General features: G+C 35.6%; 1 protein-coding gene across 1 annotated transcript; it reads right to left on the bottom strand.

Annotated features, from left to right (window-relative positions):
- Window positions 1-10,558: 10,558 nt before the first annotated feature.
- On the bottom strand, window positions 10,559-17,404 carry LUM (lumican). The gene is made up of 2 exons (XM_062491450.1): window positions 16,528-17,404; window positions 10,559-10,713 (listed from the first exon to the last, which is right to left on the bottom strand). Exons 1-2 carry the CDS (start codon window positions 17,402-17,404, stop codon window positions 10,559-10,561), a joined length of 1,032 nt encoding a protein of 343 aa, XP_062347434.1.
- Window positions 17,405-22,565: the final 5,161 nt, after the last annotated feature.

Below are 22,565 nucleotides of genomic sequence, written 5' to 3'. Positions count from 1 at the left end.
ACTTAATTCTTTGCCTTTTTTAGCCTCTTCCACAATTAAAATATGAACAAAATCATCACTGATAATTTACCCAGAAAGAAAATATTGGTAGAGTGCAATAAAAGTGCATTACAAACTCTGTTATTTTGCTAACTGACTCGTGAAGATTAGCAAGCATTTTGCAGTGTAGAGGCTGAGAGAATGATAGCTGAAATTTCTGGTCAAAATTAGGAGGTTTGTTTAGGCAAAAATAATATTTAAATGAAAAAGAAATTCTCTTATAGGATTAATGCATCAGTAAGGTTAAGAACTCAGTTCAGTTGCTGCATATGATATGTAGTAATTTAATAGTTTTCAAGATTGTTATTTGCAGTAACAAGTGCAGTATCCTATAACTTTTCCAGCCCCAGAAACTGCTATCTGGAAGCACTCCAAAGAAAGGGACAAATAAAGTATTTCTAAAGAATAGCATTTCTGTTTCAAACAGTGAATTTGCAACTGCTTTGCTCTGTAAATATTCATAACCTTAATAATACTTAAAAAAAAAATATAAAGCAATTTACCTTGTTAGTCAAGTTCCTGGAGCTATCTGAAGCCTGTTAGAAATCACTGTACATTCACCGCTTTTGGCTGCTAACCACTGTGTTTGTTTCCTGCCCTCCTAAGAATTAGCAGCATATAAAACTGGAAGTACATACTAGTATTCCCAGATGTATTTCCATGCACACCTTATTAGCTATTGCTTCTAGTTTGACATTGTTTCAGAGTTTGGGCTTACCTCAGCTTTCTTGGATCTTCTTCTCTTTCTATTGGTCCCTGTTGTTAGACTGTAATAGCTTGAGTCAGGCTACAAGCCCTGTTCTAAGAATACAGCCTCATATATACGCATCAGTGGTTACAGCTTTTAACCCCTCAAATAGCTCAGGCACCTCAGCACCTAGGCAGGGAAAGAAGGAAATCCTGGCCTTAATATCAAGCATCCACAGAGCTGAAAGCATTTGATTTTTTATGTTCTATCAGATGAAGGGAGCTGGACTAGCTGAAACAGGTAAACCAAAGTGCACAGTTATTTCACATTTTTTTAGAAGATATGTTAGATGCAAAGCTGACTTATATCATAACTCATTCTCATAATACCTGGATTGGCCACAAAGAATTAAAACCAGTGCCATCTGTTTCTACGGAAATATTTTATTTGATTTTTATTAAATGCAGATGCTGTCATGCCATTTAAAGACAGAATGCTTGATTAGGAGAAGAAGAGAGCAAAAGCATTTGCTAAGAATTTTTTAATAATATTTTCAGTTCTTTAAAGATTAAATCTTACCTTTTCCTTTTTGTTCAGAGAGATATTTACATATATTGCTACGAAGTTATAATATTCCCCAGTGCCTCCTGCAATTTTCTTTTATCATTGATCTAAAGCAAACTCTTTGCAGCCAACTTGCTCTCCAAAGATAGACGCATATTTCTCACATTAAGTATCTTGGAAGATTTTTGTTTTCACTTTTAGTCCAAACTTAAAGTAACAACTTCATATGAGAAAAACTATTCATGTTCAAAGCCAGAATAATGACATAAATATTTTAAGGGAAAAGCTCATTTAAAATATTGAAAATATATCCTTAACGAGTTATATTAGTTTCATTTGCATAATCATTTTAATTCAGTTTCATCTGTTTGATTTTAACCATAAATCCCATAACAATCTATTGCTTCTTAAGCTCAGAATGTCTCAAAACAAAAGAAGTTTAAAAGCAGAAAAGACCCAATGAGTCAAAAAAAAAAAGGAAAGTAAACCTTAAATACATGGGTAGCTTTCATTGACTGCAGTAAGGCTAATGTCACACATGTCATAAATTTTTTTCATGAGTATATGTTTGTAATGCTGTGTTTCTTGTTTATGAAAAAATGCATCCTCACCATCAGTAACTTTTGAATTGTTTATGTACTTAAAAATAAAATGAGTGCTTAAGTGTTTCACTTTGCTAGAGCTCCAGGCCCTTCAACACCTCTGAAAGATTATCAGGGATTTCTTACAAAGTAGGTGGAAAACTGATTTCTTCATGCATACTAAGTAGAATATTTTAATAACTTAAATTGAATTAAATTAAGTTACCTCTATACCAAAAAAAAAAAAAAGTTCTAGTTTTAAGCAGATTACTAATTATAGGACAAAAACCAAAAAAAAAAAAAACAACCTATTTTCATTATGAGTGTCACTTTAAACACCTAGAACTTAAAATGTTGAAAACTTGAACATCCTGCAGGAGAGCTGGTACCCCACATTAATGACAAAGATACTTGTTGGCTTGAGTCCATCCAAGGGAGGTGGGGACAGGCAGAAGCACCACTGTGTGAAATTTAAAATAGTCCTATGTCTAGTTGTGAGCCGTTTAAGGAGGCTTCATCATGAAAAGTGCATCGATTATTCTCGTAAACAGCAAGCAGTGCAGTATAAAACTGCTTTGCTTTTGTGCTAAATCTTCACAAAGTGTGTAGAGAGATTATGGAGGCACTAAGGTCTCTTTGCCACTAAAGAACGAGCTGAGTCCATCCTGAATGATGTACTGAAGAGTCTAAAATTGAGAGTGCTGATGGCAGAAATCTGCTGCGACACACTCAAATGCATATTTGAATTTAGCAACAAAAAAGATTGATTTATCTTACGCTTCATGGTGGTCAAAATTTACCTGCTATTTTCACCTGCTAATCGTGTCCAGATATTCATTATGTTATCGCAGAAGTCCCTGGTAAAGAGACTCACTGTGTACCTTGTGGCAGGCAGTGGTACTATTTGTATGAAATACTGTTCAGCAAGGGGTCACAATCTGCCCTTTGTGCATTTAGAGGCCAGGTAGTTGATCCTTATCCATCCCATTCAAAGGAGGAGAGCTTCACTAGGAGAAGAAAATAGGAGAATGCCTTTCCCAAGACTTTCTCAGTAATGTGAATTTCCATTTCTTCTAATGCAAACAAAGCAGAAAATAAAGATAAATGTCCCCAAAATCAAGAAACAAGAGTGTGATGATGGTAATACATATCCTTGCATGATCTCAAAAATTTTTGAAATATCTCTGCAGAGACAAATGATTGCCTGGGCATCTAAGCAGACTTTGCAGAAAGCCTGCTTTCCATGAAACCTTCAAGATTATTCACATATCATGCATTCGTTCTGCTCAGTCCTCCATCATCTGATGTAAATATTTCTTATATAATGGTTGCACTTTATGGTGATAAAGTTTTACAGACTAATAAAAGACTATGGCCAAGAATTTAAAAAATGACTAATGGTTTGGGAAACATTTTGTTTTGCGTATCCAACCCGAGACTCTTTCCAGGACCTTATTTTCAGTAAGAGACAGCAAGAAATTTTGTGTTAATTAGGTAATTTTTAACTTGAGAAGCTGAGTGATCAAAGGCAAATATCAGTGAAACACAAAGTGCTCCCGAGACCATGAACAATCTTCCAAAAAGTAGCAGTATCAAAGATATTTTCCCAAAAATAAAAGGAAGTGGAAAAAACAATATAGTAAAAATACTGTGGATACCCACCCTGAATGTTGGAGATACTTTCTAAGAGATGCTCTTGTGATTGTTCTAGTTTGAGAAAGATGTCTGACACTGTTATAGGATTTTTACTCTGTGTGTCTCCTTTCAGTCCACACTCTTAATCAAGAGAATTTGTATTAAAAAAATGTATTAAAAAGCGAAGAGCATCGACAACTGCAGGGTGTAGTAACATCTCAAGAGAAGTAATGTACGTTCTTGAAACTAAAACAGCTCACAACCTTGAGAAAGAACAGAAGAGTAAAGAAGATAGACTGCAAAGACCCATTGGGAGGAGAAATGGACAACTGGGAGTGCTGTTTGGAGCTGTTGTTCTGTTTTAGCATCAGAGTTGCTGACAGAGAAAAAATGAGTTGCTTTCTTTCAGTAATGGCTGCCATATGTCTCAGATTGAATTCGAAGCAAGGTCTGTTAAGCATCAAGCATGTGTATAGCTCATCACCAGCAAACCCAGGAGCATACTGCAAGCAGAGCTTATTCATGAGCCCTGTGGATTGCTCCATTTAGCAAAGGCTGCAATCCAGGGTGCTTCAAATTGGGCAGTACTTCACTAAAAACTGTGTGACTTGCTCCACAGTCAGTTCATTTGAAACAGGCTCTTGAATTATCTTTATGATTACTAGAGAAAAGGTAGCGCTTCAAAAACTGAAGACAGTGAAGTCCACTGTGTGTATTCTTCATCCTATACTCCAATGGTAGCTCCAGACATCTTCATAGGGGTGCTGATTTTACTCATGGTTGACTTTTACTCTTTCACTTCTGATGACAGGCATGTAGTGATCTCCCTCTTTCTGCCTTGCTGCTCTGAGTTTTACACAGATTCAAAAAGACAAAACTTCTATTTCCAAACAGTTCCCTGACCACCAGACAGTGACATATCTCGATTAATAATATCTGCTGCTCCTTTTAAAAAACAGCCACAAAAAGTCAGCAAGATCAAAGAATCTAAAAGAAAGCAGATGACTGAGCCCTTCAGGCTAGCCCAAGGGACACTGCAGGCAGATCAAAGGACCAGCCCAGATGTTCCAAACCCTGCTCCTATGGATGTATTTTAGTCTACATCATTCCTAGTGAACAGAAGAAATTAAAACAGACTTAGGAGCAGGAATGCTGCACCTCCTCTTGAAGTCTAGAATTACCTGCTTAAACCTCTCAGCAGAAGAAATTACATTTCTGATTTAAATAGGCTTTTTTTTTTTTTTTTGTGCATGTGCAGGCAGCTGAAGTATAAGGAGTTCACATGGGGAGCTTTCAGTTCAGAACAGAATACGCTGCTTAAAGAAACCTTGGGGAAAACTTTGTCTGGCTTAATTTGTTAAATAGAGATGTCACCCGACCTCTTGTTTATACAGGATTTAAGAAGACAAGATCCCATTCTAAAAGTCCAGGAACAAAACTCCAGCAGTTTACTTTCTGCACAACTTCACTCCCTTATCAAAACTACGGTGGGAACTCAGTAGCTTAGCTGAAAGATCATTGCAGAGCAACACATTCCAGAAAAGAACAACTATGGAAAAGGGCTCAGCTTTTATGGGAAATATATTGGTCTCCTGAATATGCTTCATTAAATAATTTTTTGGCACTATGTTCCCTTTTCTCTCTGTTTTGAACTCTTTACCACAGTGACACCATAAAGGTTCCATAACACAGTGCCAAGGTCTGGTATTTGTTTTGGCTTGCTAGGTTTACTTTGCCTAGTAAATGTAAATGTTTCTGTCAATCTCTCACTTTACTTTGTTTTCATGCTTTCAACAGCTTCAACACTGAAACAAATCTACCTTACCCTGGGACTTGATTTTTAAAATGCTAAATGTATCTTAAATTAAAATATCTAACATGAATTTTTCAATTGCACACATATATTGAGTTGTTGGGACCACGTGTAGCTATTTAGATGATTTAAATCTCCCAGATAACTAATGGTAAATGAAAACATGTATTAGTGATCTGATGCCCTTTCTATAAACCTGCAATTCTGAACCACAGACCATTGAGGATTAAATATTCTGGAATAACATGGATAGTGAAAACAAACTGGCTTTACTACCCTTTATTTATATCCTTATCTTTAATTTATGTTAACTTCTGTTTTCTTTTTTTTCTTCTGTTGAAAAATTCCAAAAATTTTTTAATTCATCTTCATTTTAGATCCTCACAGTGAGACAATGCATTTCAAGAAGTTTAAGCTTATACGAAGTTCGGTCCTCTAAAATGAATAACAAGGGTTGCATAAAAGAGAACTCCAATAACTTAATAAAAAAAAAAATTCCCCTTTTTATAATGATCTGCTACAGTGATTTTGTCACACGAGAAATTCAAGGTTCAGGTTTTTTTTTAATATTTAGAAATAAAAGCCAAATGGCATAAGCTATCTGAAAACTCAGCTCTTATTTTCCATTAATTGTAGAAATTGCTGTTCTTATTTTTAATGCAGATAGTCTTGGGAAATACTGAAATTTAACATTAGACTATGTGATTTCTATTTTCTTTAATTGCAATATCAGTCATTGCTTTCAAATCTGGTGTTTCCCAAAGCACTTGAGTTTTCTTCCAGAGTCCCAACTCCAAGCTCAAATCTCACTCACCATGACTTCTCCAGTCACTGATTGTCCTTTCAGATGGAACATGTTGAAGCTAAGTCTTTATAGTGTAGATGAAATTCCTCAACATTCGACACTTTGATGCAAACTGACACCACAGTTTTCTTTGAGGACAGCTCTGGAACCCCTCTCCAGGGAGAATTTATCACCCATCCCTGTCCAAGCACCATGCAGTGTTCCAGAGCCCTAAATAATGACCTAAATAACCCTAAATAATCAAAGGGGTGTTCTTCAGCACCACCTGCCCTTTTCTTAGATGATTCCGTGCTCTTCATGGTGGCAACTGGGAATCCCAGCAGTAAAGCCTGGTTCCCTTCTGCATTTTCTGTATAATACATACCTCAGCTCAAGGCTGTGATTTTCATTAGGAGCAATACACCTTTCCTTCTTTTGAACTGAGAGTGGGAATAATAATCTTGCAGGGAATGGTTCCTCTTACACAAGCTTTGGAATCTGAATTGCAAAAAAAAAAAAAAATCTTTCTCTTTACACATAGCTTTGAGAATTTACTGGTCTTGCTGTTTATTTTTTTTGACAGCAAAATGACTGTAATGATGAAATCTGAAAGTGAAGTTCAGGAAACATTTGCTCATGTAGTTTGGAAACTGTAAATTTGTAAAGTAAGACGGATGGCAAAATCACAATGTGATACTGGAAAGATGATGGAAAAAGAAATTTTGAAAGACCTGCTTATCTTCAAGGAAGCTTATAATTAAATTGGTTTATAAGATAAGGAATTTATAAAGACCTCCCATACTTCTGTCTGAAATATTACGCATGTTTCAATGAAAGCATTATCATCTACAGAAATATATTTTTACAAGTATTATTTAATAGCTTCCAAAGTGTCTTCCTATTTATTTGAACATGTGCTCTAGTCAGGTTGACCAAATACCAGACAGATTTATATGCATTGTCCCACACTGGGATTCACAGAATAAGGACAAAACTGCTTCTTTTGCACAGTGCAACAGCTTTCTTCTTCTTCAGAAGTCAGGTGCATTTGATCAAATCCCTTTGCTTCTACACTGTCATATGGACCATAAATAATATTTCTCTTCTCATGTATTTACCTCATTTCTTCACTTCCTTCTTAATTAGACTTTATTTTCTGCTTTTCTCTAATAATTTCAGGAAAAAAAATGGTATGATATACCACAGGGGTACCACATAGAAAGGATTAAACCTAAAAATAAATATTGCATTATTTGATCTGTAGATTAGGAATTCAAATTATGAAAATTAAGGTAATTCACCTCTTAAAACAGGTAAAAGGGGTTACACCCACAAAGCATCATGTTTATAACACTAAATAGTAACAATATGTACGTTTTAGCCCACAATCACAATCTTATCTGAGAACAGGGGTATAATGTGATAAAAAGTGTTCCAACCTCCAAAGCTGCTTTTCTTTACATAATGAAGTGATAATTTGACCTTTCTACATTCAAGGTGAGTATCCTAAAGTGCAGTTAGCACTCCTTTTCTTACTCTGTACTACCTGATGTTGAACTTTTCAGACTAAGTAGAAAAGAGAGTTATTTCTGCGTGAAAACCTTAAGGTCTACCAATTAAGTTCTTTTTCTTACGGATGGGAAAGCCTTTTAACCAATATCTGAATTGGATTTACAACCGAAATGGCCTCCATGAGTTCTCCCTCCGTTAGGATGGTGGCATGTTTGCTAGTGCGGTCCCACAAGGGAGAGTTAGAAAGGATGGATCTCTGATTTCACTGCCACTGCTCAGCAAATCACAAGTATCAAAATGGGAGCAAATTTGCACAGCAAAGGTATCAAGAGAGAGATTCCACAGTTCCTGTCTATGGAATCTATATACACATGTCACCTGAGTTAAAATTTTTTGAGTATCATTGGAGTTGGAGTTATGGACTGGAACCTGAAACAAATTTTCCATATGAATTTCATGCTAAACTCTTCACATGTAGAACTGGTTATTAAAATTGATACTGTTCCCCATTGGTTGCTAGTATTCATCAAATTACAGATTTCGAGAAATTATAAGTAAGTTTGAAGAAACATCTGAAGGCTGTTTAGTTCAACCTCCTTCTAAAACTAAGGTTATCTCCAAAGACACTCTGTCCCTCAGGGCACTACCCATGCAAGTTATGAAAATTTCTGAGGATGGAGAGTCCACAGCCTTCTAGAGCAATCTGTGACAGTGCTTTATGAACTCACTCTGAAGAATTTTTTTTGTATGTCCAACTCAAATTTCTCTTTCTGGAACTTTTTCTTTGCCGCCTTTCCCTTTCACTGTGCACCCCAAAACTGGATACTTTTTCTGTATCCTTTTTTCAGGCAGTGGCAGACTGCAAGAAGACATGGACTGAGATATGTAGTATAGTCAGAGAGGCTAAGGGACGTAGCTTGGCATTACCTGGAAAGAAGAAGTTTGAGGGAAGTTTTCTTAACGGGTTCTGATCTAAAATGAGTTGGACTGTTCTCAGTCTCACTGTTTGCACTCTTTCGTGTTGCACAAAAGTAATTCGTTTGCTGAAACAAGCAGAAAAGAATAATGCATTTCTGCTACATTCTTAGATTGCAGCAATCAGGTCGACAAATCTCATTCTCAGTTTGTGCTTTAGGAATCTTTGTGTTTAGCATATTTTTCTGTGAAAGGAACAGCTGGGTTTAAAACTTTCTGGAAATGGTTAAATACCATTTCCCATACATTTCTATTTTCTCTGGCGAGTTTTGCATGCACTTCTTTCTTATTTTTCTATGTTGCAATGCCTAGGTACTATTCCACAGTGATTCCCACTCTGATATGTTCAGAAAGCCCCAGATTTATCCTTCCTTCTTCAACGAAAATTCTAGCCAACTTGTAACAAATTTTCCTGTGAATCCTTCCTGTATATGGGTGAAAAAGCAGCAACATTTATGAATTCCAAAATGAAAAACAAAACAAAACAAAACAAAAAAACCCAAAAAAAACAAAACAAAAAACCCAAGGGAAATATTTCTACTGTTTTCTGAATATCTCCTTTTGTTTTAGATCCAGGTTTCTTTGTGAACTGTGTTTTGATTTTGAACATCTGGAATTGGCAACGTGCCGACTAAATGGTTTGGTATAAATTGGTGTGGGTTTTTTTTCAGACGTGATAGTTTCTGCTTTTGCTATAGAAACTAACAAAATTTCTGTTTGAGTGCTTAATAGGCTAGTAGTTGAAAAGAAAAAGTACCCATGGGATGATCTGTACTTGCAAGCAAGCCACTTACAGCTCTCAGTTACTAACACATTTATTTTAGTGCGTTCCAAGATGCTGACAATATTTGGACTGTTTATTCCTGGGTGGAATATACTACCATGTCTTTTCCACGTGTAGCTGCATTTTACTCACCACCTGTGATTTCTGAGAAATTTCAGTGTTCTTTTGACAATAATGAAGCATTATTTTGCACGTTTCCATAGTGGCATGATTCCCGTACTGCAAACTTCATAAGGCATAAATTTATTGGCCAACACAAGTGTAGTGGCACATGTTAAATGATGTATACAAACATACTGAAACATCAAAGTAGAGAAAACAGTTTATTTAACCTTATAATAAATTTTAATAACAGAATAGCTTAGATTTTCTTGTCTTAAACTTTTTTTCCATTTTTTGAAAGAAAGAAAGAAACATAGTTGTCAATGATATGGACAGAAGGACACTATTTGATATGTTTTATTTTCTACAGTCTGGTTAAAAATAGCATGCAGGTAATTGAATAAAATATATGTATATATGATTTATTTTGAAGTAATAATTATACCAACAATGAATGAAAATCTTACTATGAAAGTTAAACGCAAGTATGACAAAAAGAATAGCAAACAATTTCTTAACCTGAATATTTTTATCTTGTTATCTTTCACATAATCCATTAATTTAACAATGCCATAGGCTCTGAACACATATTTTCACAAATTTTAAATTGTTAATGTATTGTTAAATAATTTTTTCCTTTGCAATGGGTAACAATATATAAAAGGTATGATAGATAATTAGTTGTACAGGAACCTTGTATTGACACAGGCCAGCCCATACTGTTCACTATAACCCACAATGAATCCTACCTGACTTCTCTGTGAGTCTACAACCTGCTGGCATGTATTGCACGCATGGACATAGACTTTTATGAAGTTGAATCTTTTTCATCAACTCATCCAGCCAGATAAAGGCATATTTTGCACCAGATTTTGTAATTCTTGTGCTTTCTAAATAGAATAATTTGTAAAAATATGCACACGTTCCCTTAAGTTTACTGAGTCCACGCTAAATATTAACGAACAGAACGGCTAATATGCAGATCGACGCTTTAAGGCATATCCTAATTTTAAAGCACTATCATGGTGTGTTATTCCTGTAGTTACTGCCCCTGGAAGGGAACTGGATGATCCCAGGTATCTCACTCCAGAGAAATCTCAGCAGCCACCCGAAGGCAGTTGTACATCTCCTGTGGCAGGTCAGCCCGGGTGAGATTGTTTCCATCCAGGCGCAAATGTGTGATCTTGGAATAGGTGGTCGGTCCAACTACCTTACAGAAACTGCTCAATGGGAACTCTGAAGAAAAGAGTACAGAAACAAGGTGAAAACATGATTAGGACAAAAAGGGCAAAGTCATCATCTGTCTGCTTTTTATTATTTCAGTTGGAAATTGTGACCTTGATTCATTTTACTATTTTCAATATTTTTCATTTACACTGATATAAATCCCTGTAAATTTATTGGAACTTGAGGGATTTGTGTTGGGACATGTTCTTTCTGTTAGTTGTGAGAGTTTCAGAATTTCAAGACTGAGTTTTCGAATGCCATTTTCTTCCAGTGCAAAATTGACTTTTAGACTTCAAAGTTTATATAAAGGTCTAATCTGGCATTTAGATAAAAGGAAAAATCATACTTTAAAAAAACCAAAAAACTAGGGATGCAGAGAGAGCAATCAGTCAGTTTGGGTACATTACAATGGAAGGGTAAAACTGTTATATAAGATATTGAAGGAAGTAAAAAGTTTCTGGAGAAATTGAAACTATGATACAGCTTTACTCTAAAGAGCAGGCAGTCCAATGGGTGTTTTTGTATTTCACAGGTATTTTATATGTACCATTTTGATTTGCCACCTTCAGAATAAAATTTGGATCTAGGGTTGGAGAAAAGTTTTACATTTAAATTGTGCAGTTGGACCTTTCCACATCAGGATTAGAAGGTGAGTATGAATACAAAAAATACTTGTAAAATATTTATATTTATTGTAATTTATATATCGTGTTATATACAGCCTCTATTCAGTTGAGGTGTTATTTCGTTCACATAACACCAGGTAGATCTTGAACGGACATTTGTCTTGTATCCTATGATCAGTATTAATTGTAAGCTAGAAATCACATGAATCACTGAAGTTCTCTGCTCAGTGTGAAAAGCTCACACATACCCATATTATAGACCTCTTTCATGCAGAGAAGATCTATCCTCAGGAAAGAATGTATGTGGACAAATCTGATGTCCCCTGCACACCACATTGTGTAAGTTTTCAAAGAGGGTCTTCATTCCCACCTGTGTTTCCTTTGAGTCAGACAGAGGATTTGTCTATTGAAAAGCTCCATAACAGCTAATGAAGCAGTCTGAGGGACTTGTTCTTCTTCAGAACACTGACATCAGATGAATTCACTCAGAAAATAGTTTAAAAGATTAAAGGGACTCCTTCAATGAACCCATGCACCTCATAATTTCTGAGACATCAAGTCAGTACTATCAAAATCAAATATCATTTGATTTGTCTTTCACAGGACACCTTATGTCCCTTTTCGGTGTGGCTACTTAACTCATCTAAGTATGAGCAAATTGCAGTACTAAAGGAAGTGGAGGAAGTACCTTTCATACCTTCTCATTAAACTTTGGATTAACATTCTTCTAACTGGATTCTTCCAGTTACATTACAATAATTTTCTATCACTAATGAAACATGGCTTTTGTAAACTAAGTATAAATGTACAGGCAGCTCTTCAGAGCACAAGAGCTTAGGTAATTTTTTGGACAGAGAGATGATGTCAAGAGTAGTAAAGACTCATGTACTTTCCACAAAATAAGTTGTTTTTGAATAGGGGTTAAGGAAATATAATTTAAAAGTCATATCTTGACTAGCGATTTGATTAAAGCAAATCAAAGCAATTTCCTAGATTTTAATTAGTGTGCAGCTTTCTTTTGGAAGGGTGAGAGATGAACTGCACCTTTTAGACAGTCCATGTTGTAATATAGTAACATTTTAATGCTTCAGACCAATTCTGATACTCCTCTGGCTCAGAATGTACCAGCAGAAGCAAACTAATGATTCTTGCTCATTAAGATCATATGATCTAAGAAATGTTTATAAATTATGTCTGTGTGGAATTTTGATGAATAAAAACATAAATTTTAAGAGATTTTAACTCATTTTCTTGGGCTATACCATTGACTATATAGTTCCAGTTTTCTTCAGATAACTTGGGTTTATTTTGTAAAGTTTAAAATAAACATGAATTCTAAAATAGATATTTTGCATCTTCTTATCATTCAGGAATGATGTTGTAAGTATATTTTTGCTGATGGCAAACATTTAAAAACTTTCTAAATTTAAATTTTAGGGGTTTATTCCATATTGTCACTTTTATAAATACGTAACTTTATAAATACATAAAACATTTGGCTGCAAAAGAAGATATGCTTATACAAGCTGGATGGTTAACATTCAAAGGACATAAATTTCATACATGTGCACCCCAGAATTTGACTGTGATAACAAAATTATTATCTGTGCTGACTGTGAGATTAAAACTACTTAGGGAGTGGATGGAGGTGTCCTCACAGAAGTCAAATGAACTCAGTTATGGACCTCAGTGGGATTTAATTCCAATATTTTCTTCACATCAAGTGAATGTGGGTATCAATTTTTCATACTCTTTATATAATAGTCAGTTGCTAAAAGCATATTTTTTAAAAAAAAAGTTTCATTTTAAGCAGTCTCTACCAGCAGAAAATAAGACTAGTGATTCTTGAGACTGCACCTGATGAGCTGTTACCTGTATGATCTGTATGGGGAACTGCAATCTTTTAGACTGGAGTACCGTGACATAAAATATCTCAGTAGTTTACTTCATCTTTTGTTACACTTATTAATGCTGCAGGTGAAAAAAAATCTTCCTGAATTTATAAAATTCATGTTCAGAGACAGCGTAGATGGAATTTTTCCCACGTTTTTTCCCAGCACAGAATTCCTGCATAAGCTAGACACTGAGAGAATAAGAAGTATTGGATGAAAACTGGATTTTCACCTAACAGTGAGCAATCCTAATAGAATCTGAAGTCCACAGCCATTATTGTTGGTCTGTTTTCCACTAATCACACATGAAGTATTTCTAGACAGGCCATAAAAAACTCCTTTGGGAATTGATGGAGTGAGCCTGATAAAAGACAATAAAGTACTTCCACAATTCAATAAATAGTCTCTTAACTGTCCTCTGTAACATTTTCTTATTTCTCTTTTCATAGTCCATTTATATGGAATAACTCCATTACTTCCTGGGGTTTCATGTGGAAGCAACAATTTTCTCCTTAACCCCTTAAAAGTACAGATGAAATATGAAGGCCATCTCTGGACTCTCCTCTTCTTTCACTGAACCTCTTTTTGATTCTTGCTTTTTTTGTTTTTTGTTTGTTTTTTTTTTCCCCATCCTACAGTTTCTTTTTGCCTTGAGGAGTCTGCAACATGAGTCTCTGTATCTGTGTGTGTTTGTGTACGTGCATGTATGTTTGGATAATAATAATAATAATAATAATGACATCTTAAAGATATTTCAGTTTACAAACTACAGTTTAGGTTTGAGATATGGAGAATGTGAAAGCTTTTCTTAATCTTCCATGGTCCTATTCTAGCTTGGAGATCCAATGAGCATCAAGTACAACAGATAAAACTGTAGGTTTCACACCTGCAATCTGAATTTGTTTTCTTAACAGTTTGCTATCTGCTTCACCCACTGCTTCTTGCAACACAGAGCCAAACAACATATTAATGTTAAGCAATTCTGCTACATACTTTGATGTGTTTATTCATCATTCTTGTTTAAAAAAACTCAGAGTCACTCAAATAAGGTGACTCTTCAAATAAGGATATTTCTCAAACAGATTTTTTTTTAATGAAATACAATGCATAATGATTATAGCAAGTCCATGGCAGAACTCATGGATAGTAATTTAGAGAAATATTCTTTCCAGTAATATAAACAAAGTTGGAATGAGATTATATTTTTTTAGACGAATACAAATCTTAGTTGCAAACTTTAAGGTACCTGAGAAAAAAGGAGACATAGCACATTAAGAACTCTGGAGAAATATCATTATGTTAGATCTCAGTATAATGAAAACTTCAAACTAAATAAGCATAAACTGAAAGATCAAATCTTTTGTGCATTTGAGGACAAACTATCATTACTCCTTAGACAGAAGTCTCTCATGGCATATGTGCACCACAGACCATGGTATGGAACAGAAGGTGGCCTAGTTTACAGTCATCCTTTCAAAAATCACTGGTAAACTATAATTATTTATTAAACAAAGGAACTGGTCGTTGGTTTAAGGCTTAAATAATCACAGATCAAGCAACTCAGTTTTGCAAAAGTCTAAGCACTCACAGCTTTAGGTCAGGTGTCGTGAATGGTGAAATCCAAGGGCTTTGACTGCCCCATATTAATGAGTATTTTTATTTAATTTTTTTCCCACATTGACAATCAGCATCTTAGGGAACTATATATTGTGGCTGTGAAATTAGATAGCTGAGAAAATTAATTTTTGAAGTCTATTAGTTTTAATGGTTAAGAAAAAAAACAGTAAACAATAATTCTGTTGCATCAGTCCATAGGGAAACAATGATAGAGTGTCTGCTGAACATCCACTCCCTACACCATCCCCCTGAAAATGCAGCTTTCCGTGAAATTTCCATGAAAATTGTTGTCATGGCCCTTGACTCTGATGTCCTTGGAAAAGTGAACTGGAGCAGAGCTTGTTACCTGGGTATCTTGCAGAAAGCTCAGATCATTCTAAGCAGGGAAAAGTGCTTCATATATCTCATGAGAAATTAAAAATCATCACTGTTAGGTATTTTAGGAATGGCAGAGTATCTGGTGGAGTTCCACAGGTTGCTGTATGTAGTGCCTTAGGTGGGAAGTATTAACTCATCATTTTCCCTCATCAAAACAAGAAACTGAGATGAGCTAGGAAAAAAAAAAGCCACTGAGAGAAATGAAATGTAGTAAATACAAAGCATTTCAAAATATCTTGCCCTCAGTCTGGTAAGATCTGCGCTAAAAGTATTTGGTTTTAAAGGCTACATCTCCATGGACTTAGCTATGTATGGAGTAGCTAACACTATACTCTTAATCCTTGGTGGATACAAGTAGGCAAACAGAAGGGAGGGTTTTGTGGCTAACTTTACATCAACCAACAAGAAGATATAAATCCTCCCAAAGAGCCACAATCATATGCAGCTTATATCCCTCTCCATCAGAGGTTACCACTGACAGAGGTGCAGCCGGGAAACTTCTGACATGATGGTGAGGCCCCTCCAGTTATGCAGCACCTCCTTGTCAACCCAGGAATGGGACAGCCTTGTAAAAGCCCTGGCTCAGCAGAAGCCTTAATGGTCTCATGCAAGGTGTGGCATTTCTTGATTTCAGAAGGAACATTTTTCAAATCATAAGTGAATGGAGACAAACGTGCCACCTGATCATATGATGTGCAGAACGGGAATGAAAAGAGAGAAGAGGGGCAGCTCTTTAGATTTCAAGACCTGATTGGAGGGATATTGCATGAGGCAAGGGAGGAAAGAAACAAATGCAATTTCTTTGATGTATCTTTTTCACTGCATCTTGTTCCTGCTACCTTATAATTTCTTGTCCTCTCCCTTTCTCCTCCCTCCAGCATTTTGATTACCAGCTCCTGAAAGGTTACCATAGCCAGATCCTCACCTGACATCTCTCTCTTTTTGTCTACTTAAGAATTCTGAACATCTTTTGCACAAATCAAACTTTTCAGTTTTTTCCTGAATTGTATAAGACAACTCCATTGGCTTCTATATATTTCATCCAATTTACACAAGATGAGAATTTGAGGAAAAGTCCACGCTAATATCAAAACATAAATTTCTCATTTTAAGGAAATGCTGAGTGGCTATTCTGTAAATATCTGTCTTTTAAGATGAATATGGAAGACTGTCAGGTAAATGTCAGTGTGCTAGCTGTCTAACCAATACTGTTTTTTCAGACTGGTTCATCTATTATTTCAGATACTTGCATTGACCATCAGTATCTAGTCTGTGGTAAACATTAATGAATATGTGCAAATTTAACTTACTGTTAATTTTGTTGACTTGGAGGTAGAAGTTTTCCAGGTTCTCACTGACAGTTGGAATGCTCTTCAGCTGATTGAAGGAGAGATCCAACTCAACAAGTGATGTGATGTTGAAAACATTACCTGGTATTCCAGCATCTGTTAATTTATTGTGGGATAAACGTAAATATTGCAGGGCTTTAAAACCTTGGAAGTACTCATCGGGAATATTGGAAATCTGGTTATTATCAAAATACAGCATAAGCAAAGAGTGAGGCAGTCCTGTTGGTAGCTTTGTAAGTTGATTGAAGCTCAAGTCAAGATACAAAAGTGAATTCAGGCCTTTAAAAGCCCCAGAAACAGATTCTGCTTTCAGCTGGTTGTTCTGGAGGTGAATGACAGTCAGATTCTTCAGCCCCTCAAATGCACCAGGACTGACTTTTGTGATCTTGTTGTGACTTAATTGAAGGTCATCTAGAGTTTTGGGAAGTGGTCCAACAGCTTCAGTCAAATTGTTGTAGTTAATGTGAAGTTTCTTCAGGTTCTTTAGTTTAGAGAAGGCTCTACCCTTAATTTTTGAATTTTCCAAATGGTTGTGATCTAGGATCAGCCACTGTAGGTCAGTTACATTGTCAAATGTGTTCTCTTCAATTCCTTCAATCATATTGTTTCGAAGATAAAGGTATTTTATTCCACTTGGTACAATTGGAATGGTTTTCAGCTTAAGATTGTCACAATACATGGCAGTAGGGTAGCTTAAAGGACAATTACATTCTGGGGCACAGACTGCTGCAGATGGCCCGAAGGGATCATAACCATAATCATCTCCAGGACCATAGTCATACTGGCAAAAAATGCCACTGATTAACAGCACAAAGACAGGTAGGGAGTTTAAAGTCATCTTTCTGATGTGCCTTGTTCCTGTACGGTGAAAGGGAATAAACAAGATATAACTTAAATTTTTTATCTTTTTCATCAATATTTGAAATTTTACCACATGAAGATTAAAATTAAAAACTAATTACAGTTCCTATTTGAAGTTTTAATTAAGAAAAAATACTGAATTGTTAGTATTACACTGTTACTACTATATTACTACCCGTCTTGTATAATCTTCCTTTGCAATGAAAAATTTCTGGCCATTTTGCTGTTGTAAGTAAAACTTTCTTTATATCTTTCTGCATTCATTGATTAAGTCACAAGAAAGATGAAGAAGAGCAAGGTTTCTAAACTTGCCACAGAAGGTTTCAGTTTTGCTGAAGGCCATGTTCAGAGGCAGTTCTGCCATTTAAATTCTATCAAGCCTTCCTAATGTGCTGAATTGGCTCATATCTAAAGATGTGGCTATTTGTCTTAAGTTTGAAAGAACTGAGGATAATGCCCTCATGCCCTGTGTGTTGTTAAGATGTGTGTAGCTTGAAAGGTCTTTTCCTCATGGATTATGTTCTGTAAAGCATGGTCCACTAAGTTTCAGTCACCATACGAATAGAAATCTAAAGCATATTATCTTTAACATGCCCAATAACCAGTAGTGCATATGTGTGCAGTGGATCTGAAATGACCAAATCTGACAGTGAACCTGACTGAATTTCAGGTAGTGAAAAATGTTGCAAATTCTCTCTACAACAGAGGCGTTGTTTGCACTTTACTCCCATTCTAAATCAATTGAACAATAAAATACTGGCTTCACACAGTGTTTCAGTTCACATACAGCAAAAGGAAATTCAGTGTCCATGAGGAGGTTTGTGATTCAGTTTAAGTGGACTCACTTAGATTTTTAAGGCCATAGCTTTCTCATCAGATACTCCACAAGATGCCAGTTAATCAGTGAAGACTAGTATCTTGTTCACACCTCTTACTGGCTATAAAGATGTTCTCCTGGAAAAGTAGGTCTAGAATCAATAAAGTCAGTGAGCTTACTTTGATTTTCAGCAGTAAAAGACATGGCTCAACCACTTTTAGAGAATGAGAGGATTAAGAAAATCCTTAAAACCTTTTTTTTCTCAAGGAATTTCAGAAAGTATGTGAAGCCTGTAAACAGACCACAAGGCATTGATTTCAGATCTGGGCAGTTTTCCAGCAGAGTAAGTTAGTCTTGCTATTGGAATTGTTACATAGAGGACTTTATGTTAAAGTGCAGGGCCATAGCTGCAAAATTTTCCCTAACTCTAAATGTCTTTGCTTCTACTGACTTCTTAAAAGCCACATCATAACAATCTCATTTAAAGCACCTCTAGGCAGGGCCTATTGATCTCATGCAGTACAGCACAAAGAATTTTTAAAAAAGATTCTAATGTTACCTCCACTCAACAACCCATAAAGTCCTACTGCCAGGTATTAAGCTGCTGTCCCCTGAAAAAGGAATCTGCATATCATCTCCAAGGTGTTGGTCCCATCACATTTACCTAATTACAAACCCTAGGATAATCACCATAATATCAGCTGTCAGTGTCATTTTCCTTGCCTGCCTTTCATTACTGCATGTGAATATGCAACATGAACATGAACTTGAGCTTCAGTCCCCTGCTGGTATAAATAAGTAGAGCTCATCTGAAAGCAAAGAGTGCAGTAACACAATTCATCTCAAAATCTGGTCCTATTTAGGTTCTAAACATTAAAGAAAGGAAAACAAGTGCTTCTGTATTCAAAGTATAAAAAGAGTGTAATGATCTCTTTAGTCTTACGGTGACATTTTTTACACATCTCCTTCATTTTATAGTTTTAAAATAACATAGACATCTTAAATTCAAATCCTATTTTTCTTCCAGTTTCAAATTATATTTGTAATGCTATAGCTCATTATTGATATCATAGTCTTACATAGTCTTACTTTAAATAGAGTACAAAGTTTTACTGCTCTGCAGAACCCTGGAAGTAACTAAAATGTTAGATAGCAAGTGTTTTGAATTAATTTATCAAAAATGCTTTAGAATTTTTTGACTAGTCTGTAGTTCAGGAGAATATGAGTGTGAAATAAAATAGCAAAGTAAATAAGAAATTTATTTAACTTCTTTTATTCACACATTTCTTGTTCAGGTATCTGAATGTTTTGCTGTCAGAAGTGTAAAAGGTTTATAGATCATGCTTGTTTATTGCACTGAACTACATTAATCCAAAAGATAAAATCAGAATACATTCTTAGATGTTTATCTTACAACATAAACAAGTTTTAACTAATTGCCTGTGCCTGTTCTAAGCAGCTGGGTTGCAAAATACCTGGGAAAATATTTCTGAAGTTGCTCAGGCAACTTGCCAAAGCATACTAAATAGTGAATCCATGATTTTGGAAAAATGCCTGCTACATTAGGGTAGAAATACTATTTAAACTATGTTTGACCTTGTCTATATTTCCTTAATCGTTAAGTTATTGTGAAAAAAAAGATAAATATAATTAACAGTCAATCAACCTTAATTCTGTAGCTTAACTTCTTATACAGTTTGCAAAAGATTATCTTTTTTTAAAAGTTTCACTAGTATATTTAAAATGTGTTTTAAAATTAACTAGAAATTTTTAAATACCTGTTGTTTCCCTCTAATTGTTTATATGATTATTTGTTTAAATATCAGGATGCATAGTCTTTTTGTAGAATGAAGCAAAATCATTTAACAAATGGAGTTAATGGAGCTCTCACTAATATTATGAATGAAAAAGTAAAGAGTGAGTACTCTTACAAGCTTCTTTGTACCGTATGTCAAATCTTATTCCGATGTAGAACAAAGCAGAGTGTAAAAAATTACAGTTCTGGTGTACAAGATATGTGAAGTTTTTTCGAGGAAATTGAGAAAGTGAATCAACTAAGCAACTGTTGATTTATGCTCAATTTACAAATTGGCAAACTTATCCTGTCATGTTTTCACGTTCCCATTGCAGCTACATTTAAACAGCTGAACATTACATTTAAAGCATGCAGCAGCACTTACCTTACTGCCTTCAAGCTGCTTTCCTTAATTCCCAGAGCAGATGCAATAAGAGACTGTATCGACCAATATATGCTCTAAACAGTGTCAGGAGGTAAAAGTCTGCCAGATCCTCTGTGTTACAAGAGGGGGAAAAAAAAAAAAGCCCTAGTCACGCTGTTCTCTGAAGCTGCTATGTCATCATGGTGATCTTGTGGTGTGGCATGTACAAAAATGCAGCTCTCTAATGAAGTGCAGGTGGATACCATATTTTGTACAAGGACAACCCATCTGTTCCTCCTGTGGGATCAGAGAATGATATTTCACAAACCTGAGAAAGTTAAAAAAACATAGGTTTATACAATAATTATTTGTATTTTAGAAGGAAGACACATTAGATTGTAAAAAAATTGCAAACAAGCTTTTGTTTTCCAACTTATTTTATACTGCTAGACATGAGCTAACACATAGCACTCAGACCTCAATGCTGCTGTTTTTCTTCAGCCAAGTGACTCATTCATTTTTCTGTCTTTTTCTTTAACTATCTTATGACCACAGTAAAATATCCTTAATAAAGACTTTAGCCTAAGTATCAGATTCAAAATTTTCTTTGAATCATACACTTTTCCACATTACATACTGAATACAAAGATTACATACTTGAGTTCAAAGATTCTTCTGCAAATTATTGGAATTTATTTGGTCTGGAGATTTTCTTTGGTGGTTGAATGTATGTTTGTTTAATAAAAACACATCCCAGGAATGGGTCTTGAGCAGTTACTGTAAACTAAATTCATACATTTGTTCATTTTGCGCTTACAGCTTTCTCCTGCTTTTCAGAATCTGGAACTACTCAGCTTTATGTTGTCTGTTTCTTATTCCATGGATGCAGTTCAAGAATGCATCTTAAGGCTTGGATGAGATCTTACTTTCAACAGGCAATGTCGAAAAAAGTGGATCTTTGTGCTTCCATAAGAACTTTCCCTTATCTCTAAATGGAGGATGTCTTCCTTTTTATGAGAAGCATCCCTTTTTAAAATAGATTTGGGTAGGGATAAATGTCAAATGTGCATATAGAAAGCATACACAAGCCATTTTAAAGTGTCTTGTGTGTTTAATTGCATTTGACTGCAATTGTCAGGGGTAGAAATTCAGGGATTCTGTCCATTTTCAACTTACTATCTTTCTGAAAAGTCACGTTAGAGAATATGTCTGGGTTGGAGAATCCTATCAGTTTCCTGAAGAGGAGCCAGGATGTGAGCTTCTCCCAAAATTTACTGCTGATGCATCTCAGTCTCCACAGCAGTGAAAGCTGCTGGGAGCAGGGAAAAGCCAGTGCCCTTCATCCAGAACAGGAAAGACAACAAACACTCACAGACCTCTGTGCCTCTGCAACGCCCCAATTAGCAAAGAAATTTGCTCGACACAGAGTGCCATGTACCAGTGCAGCCCACTGGGAGTGAATGTTATGCTTTTGATGTTCTGACATCACGCCTGTCTCCCTGCTGTGGGAGAACCCTTTACAAGCTGAGGATCACGTTGGTGACAGGTCGTTACTACATTACAACTTGAATGGTGCCAAGCAGTGAACGTGAACCAGTGGGATTACAATAGAAAATTAATCCGAGGGAAAAACTGCATGGTATCAGGACTGGAAATGTAGCAATGGACAAAGCTGCTGTTGTTCTGCATGTGCAAAAATGGAGACCAGATGGAGTTTATCATGCACAGAATGATATTTATCTGAAAACTACTTCATTAGCTTTGGCTGACCAAGGAAACCTCAACTGTGACTTGACTGCAAATGTAGCAACAGGCAGCAGCACTCAGCAAGAGATCAGTTGTAATATATCAGTTGCAATAAAAAATATTTTAATATAGAAAGAGATAACCTCTAAGGGAATATCAAGATTTACTCTATGGAAGATATATCAAGGTGAGCAATGGAGCGTAATATTTGCAAAGAGAATTTTAAAAATCACAGGAAAGGCACTATTTGTGCTTTCTCTGACAATAAATTTGTTTTAAAGGACAAGCCAAATATTATAATGAATTAATATATATTTTGAACTCTCAGTAGTAGGTGAAGTTTTGCACTTGCTGTACAAATAAACTTGAACATTGGCTGAAAGTACAGGATAACCCAGACTTAGTCTGATTTTGGC

This window comes from Cinclus cinclus, chromosome 4 (genome assembly GCF_963662255.1).
Source record: "Cinclus cinclus chromosome 4, bCinCin1.1, whole genome shotgun sequence".
Classification (NCBI taxonomy): Eukaryota; Metazoa; Chordata; class Aves; order Passeriformes; family Cinclidae; genus Cinclus; species Cinclus cinclus.
This window is presented reverse-complemented; position numbering and strand designations above follow the sequence as displayed.